This window comes from Bactrocera dorsalis, unplaced genomic scaffold, assembly GCF_023373825.1.
Source record: "Bactrocera dorsalis isolate Fly_Bdor unplaced genomic scaffold, ASM2337382v1 BdCtg007, whole genome shotgun sequence".
NCBI classification, from domain to species: domain Eukaryota; kingdom Metazoa; phylum Arthropoda; class Insecta; order Diptera; family Tephritidae; genus Bactrocera; species Bactrocera dorsalis.
The window spans coordinates 232307-244687 of NW_026038058.1; the positions used below are offsets into that span (position 1 = coordinate 232307).

A 12381-nucleotide genomic window follows, 5' to 3' on the forward strand; every position below is an offset into this window, starting at 1 on the left:
CACAGCTCCATACAATGTTACGACGTTTCGAGTCAGAAGGTGAAATATTTCGGTTCAATTTGAAACACCTATTTCGCGCAGAAATATACTTACATACATATTATATGTACATACATACATACATATATACATACGTACTCCCATTAACACTTCCATGTGAAAAACAATGCAGGAAGAAGGTGCTACTACTTAATATAATATAAGACAGCAGTTTGGTTTTGGATAGCCTAAACATACCATAATTCTATTTGTCGGATGACGTTAATGCACACACCGTAGAGTAAGTTCGACCAAACATCTAGAATAGACGTAGCCAGAAAGAACAACAGTAAAAATAGTAAGGAAACCGCTTAAGCCTTAAGGTGAATTGTTTCCGGACAGAAGCAATTAAGACGGCAACTCATTGATTATGAGGGATCGCAAATGAAGTTTTCCTGGTTTCGTGTAATTTCGGTTAATTTCTTGTATTTTTTTAAAAGATATCGAAATTTAATAGAAGACGAGTGAGAAAGCAATAATATTACACGATTCTTTGCCAATTAGTTCGGAGCTTTGTCGAAGCTCTCAACAACGAGATATGTACATACATATGTATATCCATGGAAAGACATTAGTCCAACAACTAACATCATGTCTAGTGATCTGAAATACATTTAATGCCCGCGAACATATTCCTATTTACTGTAAAATAATTCAAAGATAGAATCATGAGTTACACTAATATTGAAACTGTCTCGTCTTTAACACATGTTTAGATAGGACCAAATATACATATAGTACAAAGCTATGTACATATGTATGTATAATAATATGTGTTATGCTTTCGTTTGGCTTACATACATGCATACATCTTGAACTACAACAAAATTAAAAACCTGGAGTCATCCAAGCATTTAAGCATACATACATACATACATACATACATAGTATGTACATATATAACTAAAAACATAAGACCTTTCACTCATGGATCTGTTGCCATTCCATCGATGTCGAACTTCTTTGGGTTTTGTTACGGCTTTCCCACTTTCGGCGATCGTAAATACAAAATGAGTGTTTTTAATTCGGCCACCTTTACATAGTTAGCATGTATACATGCGTATGTTTGACTGAAGAAAAGCAGACCACAAAAACCTCAAATTCATCCGAGCACACTAATGTACATACATACATATGTATATTTCTTTTATGGCTTGGGCATCCACAAGGCATTTACCCTCGATGCACACTTTATGAAACCGCAACTAAGGAGGTTTATCGTTTAAGGAGGGTAATAGATCGTGTATTCGCTGAATGCTACAGTACACCCCCCATTAAAGGAACCGGCCAATAGCTATATCCATATACATATTCAGAAATAAATTTACAATTCCATAGTTTTCAAATTTTTTCTACATTTTTTACATATATGGTAGTCAAAAAAGTCTTTTCGTACTTCTATATCTATAACTTAATAGCTTTGCCTGCCACCGCCAGAGCCTCTCAACACTCGAAACTACTTAATTTCACAACTCCTATTCGTTGATTCTTATTAATCCGATATTTTCTTCTACCAGTATTAAGTTTACCTATAAATGAATAATTTGTTTTGAATGTGAAAGAGAAATTATAAATCACTAATAGTGAATATTTGATCATTGTTTAAATTTGGGGGTGTTAATACATATACATATGTACATATATCAGGCGGTGAGTAGTGGTAGTACCCGCCTCTACAATAGTACCGTCTTAAGTAATACCACAATGTTAAACCAAACTCACATACGTTTTTTTTCTAGTCCATATTAACGATCAGTTCAGAATTGTAGTGTCGTGGTAGCGACGGAAACGGAATTTCGACAGCGGCAACAGAATCGGAGCCCATTAAAAAGGTAAATTCTTTCTTCCCCTTTGAACTTCGCCTTGACATACATATGTATGTTAATAAAAAATAATTTTAGTGTGTTTTTTATCTACAGATTTATTGTTACAAAACTGGCTTCAAATATTGACTTAGTTAAGGAAATCCAATGCCGCGTAATAACTCAAAAGACGAAAACCGTATTCCAATATCCTCTAAATTAAGTTCCTTAAACTTCGGAAATCTAATTGATTTTGGAGACTCCCTCTGGAAAAATGTCAGAAATTGCTAGAAATGATGCCAGTACCGAGTCACTTTGCACCGTAATAGAAAATTTTAAAGAAAATAGCAACACTAGTTCCAATCACAACTTGAGTAGTAATGACAAGAAAAGTTCAAATTGTGAAAACAACATAGCTGACGATGTTATTCACAGACATAATATCGACAATTCCGAACCAAAAAAGCCTTACAAAAACGACAATGACGAATGCAAGGCCTTATATGATAACTGTGATATCTCACAAGATGAGTCGAATTCATCGATATCAGCTTCTGTTAAGTCGAGCACTAAGCTAAAAAAATCGGTTTCTTTTGATCCCCAAGACGAGAAGGTCCGCAAATTTATAGAAGGCGAACCAATTGTAGATCAAAAAAATCCTTTTAAACAACATTATTCCACTTGGGGAAACTCGGCTAGGAAGAAGAAAATACCGCCCCCCGTTCCAGCTAAACGATCGACGTTGAGTGTTCGAAAAACTGTCACGCAACAGCTACGAGAAAGAGAGCGTGAAAAAGAAAAGGAAAAAGAACGAATTAAAAACGAAACAAATAACCGAAAGTCAAATTCTGGTAATATTGTGTCCTTACCATCACCTGACGATTTCGTTACTACTGAAGAAGTTCTAAAACAATCCAAATATGTTAAAACATATGTGAAAAATCCGGATCCATATTTTGTTTACGACCCTTCCATACTAGCACGACTTAAATGTGAAGAAACACGTGATGTTGGTGACAAAAACTCTTCAAAAAAACTTCGTTTAACAAATCAAACTAAAGATCGTATCAAGGATTTAAAAAGTAAACCTTCAATAGAAGCATCGCTTTCACACTCAAAGATTCCCTTTAAGAAATGTTCAAAACCAAATTATCCTGATCTCTCTGACATCAAGATCAAAGTTGGTACCGATTTGGTTGGAAATTTTTTTAATCCAGCCGAAGTGTCAAAGAATGCCAAAAAGTTCGACGATAGGGTAAAAACACTTCAAATAAGTTCAGAAGATGATTTAGATGAAATAGATGGTCCCTTAACAAAAAGTGAATCGAGTGATGAGGTGACCCCGAACTTAGTTAATATAAAGAAAATAAACTCAGAATCCGAACAATCCAAAAACGTTAACTTTGAAAATATGGATGTCAAAGAAATATTGGAAGAGGCGCCTGAAGGCACATTTACCAATACAATAAAATCCAAAGAGTTTCATGATTATCTTGAAAAAAAGGGTCTTACTTTGATACCCAAAAAAATTCCAAATGGCGCACAATCTGTGTATACAAACGGCAGACAGATAACTAAACCTGATACTCGTATCTCTTTTAAAAGCCCCGAGAGCGTACAGATCTCATTAGATACAACGGACTCTGTGCGTAACTCTAAAAAGCCCTCAGTATTTCAACGTCTCCTTTCAAATAGTATTTTTGCTACTAGACGTAAAACAACTCCCAAAGATATCGTTCCTACTGCGAAATCACTAAACAATTATAAAACGCATTTGAAAGAAAATTTAGATATCCCGCAAACTTCGCTTAAGCGAGTGGTTTTAGAAAGACAAAGTTTTCACGGTCGTCCTCATGCAAATAATAATTTATTAAGTCCTGCCGAAACGGAGTTCTTAAAACACCAACAGCAACAGTCCCGCAAGAGCTTTGCAAGTGGGGAAAACGTATCTAATTCATTATCTAGTGTCTTACCAAGTGACGAGCTGCTCCACAACTCAACAGCAGAAGAAGATGCGCACACTCCATTCATAAAACCCTCAAGACGGCCGCATTCCAAAGAGAGATTGGTAAGCTCTCAACAAAATAGACCCCCTCCAAATAATACAATACTAAAACCAAGAGCACATCGACTTTACGCTGTAAATAACACAACGAATGTAACGACGGAAGGACTTGAAAATTCGTCTAATGGTACACTAAAGCGAAGCGTTGAGCGCCAAAGCCTCATACCCAAACGATCTAATCAAACTTTAAACCGCAAACAAATTTTTAATCGTTCTAGTTCAATGGATCGTAATGAAATATTGAAAAAGAGACTTATACGAGAGCTGCAAAACAAATCAAAAAGTGACAATGAGGCTTCTAAGGTTTCTACACCTTTCACCTCTAAAGAAAACATAGGAGAACAATTTTCTACCATGAATGGACCCAAAACAACTTCAACTCCAATCCGAAATGCAAATAATGATGCGGAAAGCCACACTTTAACACATAGGGTAAGCCTGACAAATAAAGTTTACGTCGACCAACAAGAGTGGGAACGATTAAAAGCAATTAAAGATCGTATGGACAATGAGCTATACCTGAAAATGTTACAAGAACAAAAAAGACAACAGGATGCAGAAAATATATATGAACGTCTTCAGCCACAAAAAATATCGATAACGCAACCTGATAGTGTATCCAAACAGCCCATAACATTAGAACCCAACTTTATTCGGGGATCTCCACAAAGGAATACATTCGCAGGCTTGACTAAAAATAGACAAGCTAAGATTATTGATGGAAGAGCATTACTTCCATCATCTTTTCCTGTAAATATGCGGTATATTAGTAATGCTAAGGAAAGTATTTTCGAATCTACTCCTCGTAGTCAAAGCGTCTTGGGCAATATGACTTATACTTCCGGGAACGGTAATATTAACAGGAAAGGCTACGAAGTTGACATGGGTACACCAGTTGTTCTACGACGAAAAGATAACAAAATATCCGAACCGGTGTGTAATCCAGAACAGCGTCGCATCGGTGGTTTACTAACTAGAGATGAGATTTTGCAAAAAGTGAAAGATTTTTGCAGAAAATCTCTAAATAAAACACCAATTATTCAACAATCACAAACTAGAGTAGTTCATAATAAGCAAACTGGTCTATCTGATTTGTCTCCAGTATCATATGCGTCTGTCGAAACGAACCAGAGGCCTGCTTCAAGAATGTATGCGGCTCCTCAAGTTCCTCAACGTATGCAGAGCTTGCCTCAACAATTCATACCAATAAATACGGCGCATATGATAAGCGAAATAAATCCAAATACAGTATCACCAATTTATGCACATGTGGTAAAAAGAAGTAGCTTACTATCAAACAATTCGGAAATTTACGATAGTCCTCAAAAAATTAACTTGATGCGACAGGATCTGGAAACTCCTGCAATATATGTAGAGCATGGAAATTTGCCTGCTCCGCAATACGTACTTGTTGAGGGTGATAAAATCGTACCTGCGAAACAAGTATTCAGCTATTATCCCGGACAGACTGAAATTTACGCCCAACCACAATACGTCCGCCCATACAATTTGCAACCTGTTCCGGGTGCTTATGGTTACATAAGTGTTCGGGAACCTCTTTCAAATCAGCAATTACACCATAGGTTGTATAATGGACGAAGTACTCCATTGATACTTGATCAGTCAAGTCAACAGGCGAGTCAAATATATTGGACGCCGCGTAATCAGCGGTTACAACAGCATTCTGGACTACAGCCAGTGAACATTAGTAGTCCCTGTTATATGCTCAAGCAACTACATTCACCGTCCTCAACTAGAATTGAGCTCCCGAATAGAACTAATAAAAAAACAATGCCGAACACTGCTGAAATTCAAATTCAACATGCAGCAACAATTGAAAGTAGAACGCCCAACAATCGGCAGATCCAAGCCAAACCATCATCTAGACAATTAGAAGATTTAAACAACCAACATTCCTACGATTGGGAAAGTGGCTCCGAAGCTGGCGAAGTTCGACGTATTTTTGAGAATACGGGAAACAACGGTGAGTTCAGAGGAAGTCATTTAATAAAAAATCTCAAAAATAAGTTATCTCGACTATTTTCATAAAATAATATCTACAAGTATAATAAACAAACAAAAATAATACATATACTCGTAAAAACTTCATTTATTCATCAATACATACTTTTACATTTAGTGATAGCTAATTAACGAAAACTCTTAGGAGTAGTAAATCGAACAAATAACCTGCCTAACTCAAATAAAGATAGAACTAATTGCAAACAATTAACGTATCATCAAAAAATTCGAAATTGAGTAGGGGGATTCTCTTGCTCTTGCAAAATTGCTGATAGCAAAAATCCTATACCAAAATATACAAGGGCACGGGAGCACCCATTGCAGAATCTAGTGATATATGAACGGCTGATGTGCTGAACACAATGACCGCGACAGACGCCAGCAGCACGACAGTGAACTGAAAATGGCGTTGTGAATCCTACCACATGAACATTTGTAAGAAGGCAGCGACATAACAATGGTCGACATGTACACAAAAGAACGCAGTTGTCCATTTTGTATGTACCCAATTTCGTTGTGGCCATACTAATACCTTGCACTTCAATGGCATTTTAATATTTTGTTCAAAGTGAAATTTTTTATGCAAAAAAATAAGTAAATAGGTAAATATTTTTGTTTTAAATTATCAATTGTTATTACAAATGATATAATAGAGTAATTTTATGCTTTTATTTGTAAAATAACGTCAAGTTTGTTAGAGCTGTGAATAATTTATATTTTATAATACATATGTATTAGTGGCATCACTACTCTACCTCATCTCTCTACCTTCAACTCTACTGTCAACTCTACTGTCGTTGGCAAATATAAGAATATATTGAAGTTAGCGAGAGCGAAAACTGTCGGCCTGCAATCGTGCAGTCGTGCAGCTGTCAAAATAACTGTGTCCATAAGAACGTGTGTATTTTAATACTTGACAGATGTCGTTTGCAGTCTGTCGCGGTCATTGTGTTCAGCACATGATTCGATCAATTTATTGTAAATGACTATTGTGCATGGCTATTGTGAATTGGCGAACCTTCTGCATTCATTCTTAACAAAAAAACTGTAACAAAACTTTAAAATTTAAATAGAAATTATAAAATCTATTTTAAATTTACCATCCTCAACAATATTAAGTCATAATTTGTATTTTAGTAAAATGACAGCTGGCATCGGGTAGCAATTATTTTTTTACGTGTCATTGCACGAAAATAAACATGAGTTTTGGTCTGACACATTTTACAGCCATTGCAAATAAATTTCTGCGTGTGTTTGTTTGTTGTTGTGCACCAAGAGGAAATATCTGCAATTCGTGCACCGTGCAAGGGTTTTGCAAGAGAAAGAGAATACTCCTAGTGTCTTATTGATTTCGCTTCGAATTACATACATAATATTACATAATTCTGCGCTCAGATATAAACCAGTTTTAACCAAAAAAAAATTTTTTAATCATGTTGCATTTTATTTCGAGTTTCATTCATGCCACTGTAAATTTCCGAAAATGTTGTTACGTGATTTTACATTTCAAGTGACAATATGTAAAAACACATTCCTCTTTATCATAAGTATTGTATATACATATCTTGCAGGCTTTTCTAGGAAATATTGTATTAGACAACAAAACTTAAGACTAACAAAACTTTAAAATTTAAATAGAAATTATAAAATCTATTTTAAATTTACCATCCTCAACAATATTAAGTCATAATTTGTATTTTAGTAAAATGACAGCTGGCATCGGGTAGCAATTATTTTTTTACGTGTCATTGCACGAAAATAAACATGAGTTTTGAACGTTTATCACTGTAAATTATTATTATATTAATATCAATGTTTGTGTCAACATCAGTATTTATATATATAAAATCGATGTGATAATTCTAAATATAATTTCATAAAAAGTATACCTAACAAGAGCTGTAAAGATAACGATTTCGGTAAAACTTTATATTCTAAAAAATTACAATAATTTGCGACATACGAAACGTTTTAAATATATACTGCATACATAGGTTGCCCGCTATTTGCATTGTTTACAGTAACTTGAAATATTCATCTTGGCCAAAAAATGGAATTATGTAAGACGTGAACATTTTACAACTTTCATCGCGAATTAACTTAGCGACAGTTCATCGATGTACGCAATTCAATTATTAGCGATGAAACTCCATCAAGGACCTGTGTTCATCGATGGTAAGGAAAATTCAATCGAGGTTATAGATCACTCCAGGACGGATTTCTTGAAGACCGTCCAAAATCAGTTGTTTATCCGGAAACTATGTGGCAAACTAACATTGACAGATCGTCTTGTGACCTATCAGTGGCGGATCCAGAAAAAATTTGTTGGGGGGTTTTACAAAAAGTTTTATTACCCAACGTATTTTTAATATAGCAGTTCCCTCCCGAAAATTCAGTTATAATAGGACACGTTTTGTCTTGTGCACAAAAATGGGTTAAGGATAGTTGAATTGCGAAAAATCATATTATACTGTTGAAAAGAATGAGTTAATTATGCAACTTGACAAATAATTATGCACTTGATAATGAGGAGCTTGTAAAGTTGACCATGTACTACGTAAAATGGTGTGCAGGGGCAGGTTATTGTGCGCATAATAATGCGCATGATATACATATTACTAAAAAAGAACATGTTGATGAATATTTTCGCATTCAAGCTTCTTTCGTAATATTATTTTTCTCTGAGTTTAGGGGGTGTTTTAACACCAAAAACCCCCCCGTGGATCCGCCACTGTGACCTATCATGAAATAGAGACGACTATAAGCATTAGGGAAACCAACATATGTACATATGTCTGTACATTCAATATTGCATGGACATTTGACATATTTGTCCACTTTGAAGCCCACACAAATTTCCTCGTGTCGATTGGAAATGAGAAATGTAAAAAAAAAACAAAACCATAGCGGTACTTCCAAACACGTCTATGAAATCGTAACAGATGATGAAACGTACGTAATTACGCGTATGCTTCCTAAAGTAAAGAGCAATCGACTGTATGGGGTTTCAAGATGAGCCGAATTCAACAAAAGTTGCTCGCAAAACTTTCCAAGCGGCAGCCATTTGCTTTTGGAACAACTGGACAACGCAGAACAGAAAATTCTGAGTGGAACAGAATCATTAGTTTGCCAGTGTACATCAGTTTGATGAGTCATCCAGTTTCAGTCATCTAGTCTTGACATGGCACCGAACGTAAAAGATCAACGTTTCTACGTTCTTCGACACATGAAGAGGAGGTTGATGCATTTAAAAGGTTTTTGAGATACCTCATTTAGAATGGCAAAAGTACTTCGACAATTGGTGAATATTTGGTACAACAGTAAAGCGATTCTCGATTATTGCAATTTGCTTTTGTTCTTTAATTGCGAAATGTAAAACACAACCATCGTAAGTGCTTAACATTTTTTAATCTTAACTTTAAAATAAATCCAATACAAACCCATTAGCTTATGAGTTGAAAACTAAATTAGTAATTCTCAAGAATTGTTATTTCGGCGATCTAATGTATCGGTGAGTTCTGGATACATTTTTAGTGATTATTATTAATATATGTTCAAATTAATTGGTATATTTATTGCAACTATAGCACACTTTCTATCTTTTCCATTCTCCTCATAACTCTTGTTCAAAAGTTTGTACATGCATTCTAGAATCATTTTCCCAAACGATTTTATTGGGATAACACAAGCTCACACAGATTGCCAATGGCAAGAGCAATAAATATGACGGTGGGTTGGCAATATTTATTTCCTCTCGAGATACCCCGTAACGTAATCTCTTTCTGCGACTTTCTATCAATTTTTTATTATTATGTGGCAACTTGAAGCGAAGCCAAGCAGCTGTTCACAAAATTGTTACAAATTATATTTGTTTAAGTGGCTGGATTCAAAGATTTTGCCGCAATTGACAACAATATCAAAGTAGTATCAAGTAAATTCACGTAAAACACTGTGGCAACTTCTTAGTTAAATATTTTGACACATTTATCTTTATTACTATTTGTTTGCTTATTGTAAAAGTTTTATCCCTGGTAAAAGTAGTGCGCAAATTATGGTTATTATGCGGAAGAATTACTTCTTACCTTCGAAATCAGTATCCTAAGATTGCAATCTAAATGATTACATCGTTAATAAGGACAGTTTTTTAATTCTGAAAAGTGTTTAAAGTCAATATTTTGAGAATATTTCGAGGTAAAGTTATTAATGCCAATATTTAGTTCCGTCTAATAAACAAACCGTGCATACTTTAGAAAGTTCATACAATAATAATGGAAAAAACTCTGTCTTTCTGGAAGTACAGAAAAATGTGTTGATACAGTTTTATTCTAATCTTCTTTCTAATAACAACAAACTTAAAAAATCCATTAATTAATATAAAACTACAAATTTATGGAATAAAAACTCAAATATTGTGTTGACAAAAGTCTACATACAGTACAAAAATATCTTAGTTCAGTGCGAAAAACTGTAAAAAATGCTAGTTATTAAGACGTTTTAGTATTTAGTTGGGTCCCCATTGGTATCTATAACTGCTTGAAGACGCCGTGGCATTGATTCTGCTAAATTTGTCAACGCTACAGATGTAATGCTGTTCCAAGGTCCCAATATGCGCTCTTAGAGTAGAGCAGAGCTAGAAATTTGATTCTTTCTAATTCTACGCTCCAAAATCTCCCAGACATGTTCAATAATATTCATATTTGGACTTTGAGGTGGTGTATTTAATTGACTTAGAGTATAATAAAGCAACCAATCCTTGACAATTTGCGTCGCATGCATCGGATCGTTATCTTGTTGAAATATCCAACCGGAACCGAGCCCTAAATTATCCCCCAAAGGCTTCAAATTATGTTCCAACAGAGACTTATACTTATAACCGTCCATTTCACCTTCAATTGTGAAGCTCGGTGGCGGCAGCGTAATGGTTTGGGGAGTTGTTGCGGCCTCTGGAGTTAGAAATGTACGTCCTTTATTCCACTTATAAGCAGATTCACTGAGTACAAAAGTGATCGATTAAACATAGTGTCAAATTTGTATTATTATTTATTATTAAATTGTGGTTAATCGCTTTTTTCATGTTTAAAACTCTTGGCCGCAACCAGAAACTACGACAAACAACATTTCTTTATTTCTAGTTATACTTATACTAGCGTTATATACATATATACAGTCCTTAAATGAATCTTACTAAATTATTAATCATACGATGTTTTATAATGTTGGTAAAAATTAAGAAACCAAACAAACCCTTTTAACCTATTATGAAAAGGAACTGAATTATATTTGTATTACTCTGAGCCAAATAAAACATACATATGTACATCGGAATCTGCAAGTATTAAAGTATTGATTGGATTAAATTATGCCATATCTTTGCATAATTTTTTTAAAAATTTAAATTCCGTTGCCAACAGTTTCGTACTTTTATATACTTAATTTCAATGGTTTTATTTAAACAGTATAAAATATTATGTACAGTAGTCGTTAAAGAAAGTAATTAAAATCATATCGGTATGTATTCAGCACTTCACTTTTCTATAATACCTTAATAATTTTTGGTAATGAGTATATTTCTTTTATCATAATAAGTCGCGTTCAAGTAATTCATAAATAAAATAAATGCCCAGTATCTAGGCCCTTGAAAATTGCTTCAAAGAATATGGAGGTATGTAGATATGTACACGTTCCCTGCAAAAATGAATTCGAAAATAGCAAGTCCCACTTGTACACATTGTTATTTACTGCAATTTACTATTTGTATGGGTTTCATTTGTCTGCATACGCAACTGTGTTGAACATTTCTGACAATTTTTTCCGCACAAAGAGACAAAGAAGAATTTTGTCGCATTTTATTTCGTATTGTAGTAAATTTTCTATAAATAGTTTTATGTTTAGTTATTATAGGGATAAGATATTGGTGGAAATCAGTATATCTCTTTTAAGCTGTCAAATAAATTTATATCCGTATATGTCAAATAATATAATCAACATTTCCGTTTATAAATAACATTTATATTTATATTCTTCTAGATTAAACACATAAAAACTTAAAAAGATACACCATGGACCATTCAAAAAAGGCCTCGTTGAATTCTTCCACTGATGATGAATCAATAACAACTAGTACTGAGTCCGATTCAGTAGAGACTTGGACATTAGTGAATGACAAAAACAAAAAAAAAGAAAGAAATTCTTCGTCTGAAATTCTTGCAGATACAAATAATAAAATTGATATACTAACAAACTTTAATGATTCACCAACGCCTGAAAACAAGGAAATCCAAGGAAATAATGAGTTCGTATTTATAAATTTGTGAAAATTTTTGTATTTTTTCTTAATATCATTTAATTACAGCTATCGATCTGATGACGACTCAAATGTTGATGACATTTCCGAAGGTATCTCAATCATCAGTGAAAGCGAGAGCGCTGGGAGAGCTTCACCACTTGCAATTG

At 34.2% G+C, this 12381-nt stretch overlaps 1 protein-coding gene across 20 annotated transcripts in view; it reads left to right on the forward strand.

Annotated features, from left to right (window-relative positions):
- LOC105228263 (uncharacterized) overlaps positions 1 to 12153 on the forward strand; it is a 30351-nt gene extending 18198 nt beyond the window's left edge. For 11 of the 20 annotated variants that reach the window (XM_029551127.2, XM_049461096.1, XM_049461098.1 and 8 more), the window contains 2 exons: positions 1779 to 1871; positions 1959 to 6885. In XM_029551127.2, the coding sequence (XP_029406987.2) occupies positions 2116 to 5955 (3840 nt within the window). In that variant the 5' untranslated portion in view covers positions 1779 to 1871; positions 1959 to 2115 and the 3' untranslated portion in view covers positions 5956 to 6885. Of the gene's footprint in view, positions 1 to 1778; positions 1872 to 1940; positions 6886 to 7949; positions 8101 to 11955 lie in introns of those variants that run through there. The other 9 variants (XM_049461105.1, XM_049461104.1, XM_011208026.4 and 6 more) reach the window with 4 other exon arrangements.
- The last annotated feature ends 228 nt before the right edge of the window (positions 12154 to 12381 follow it).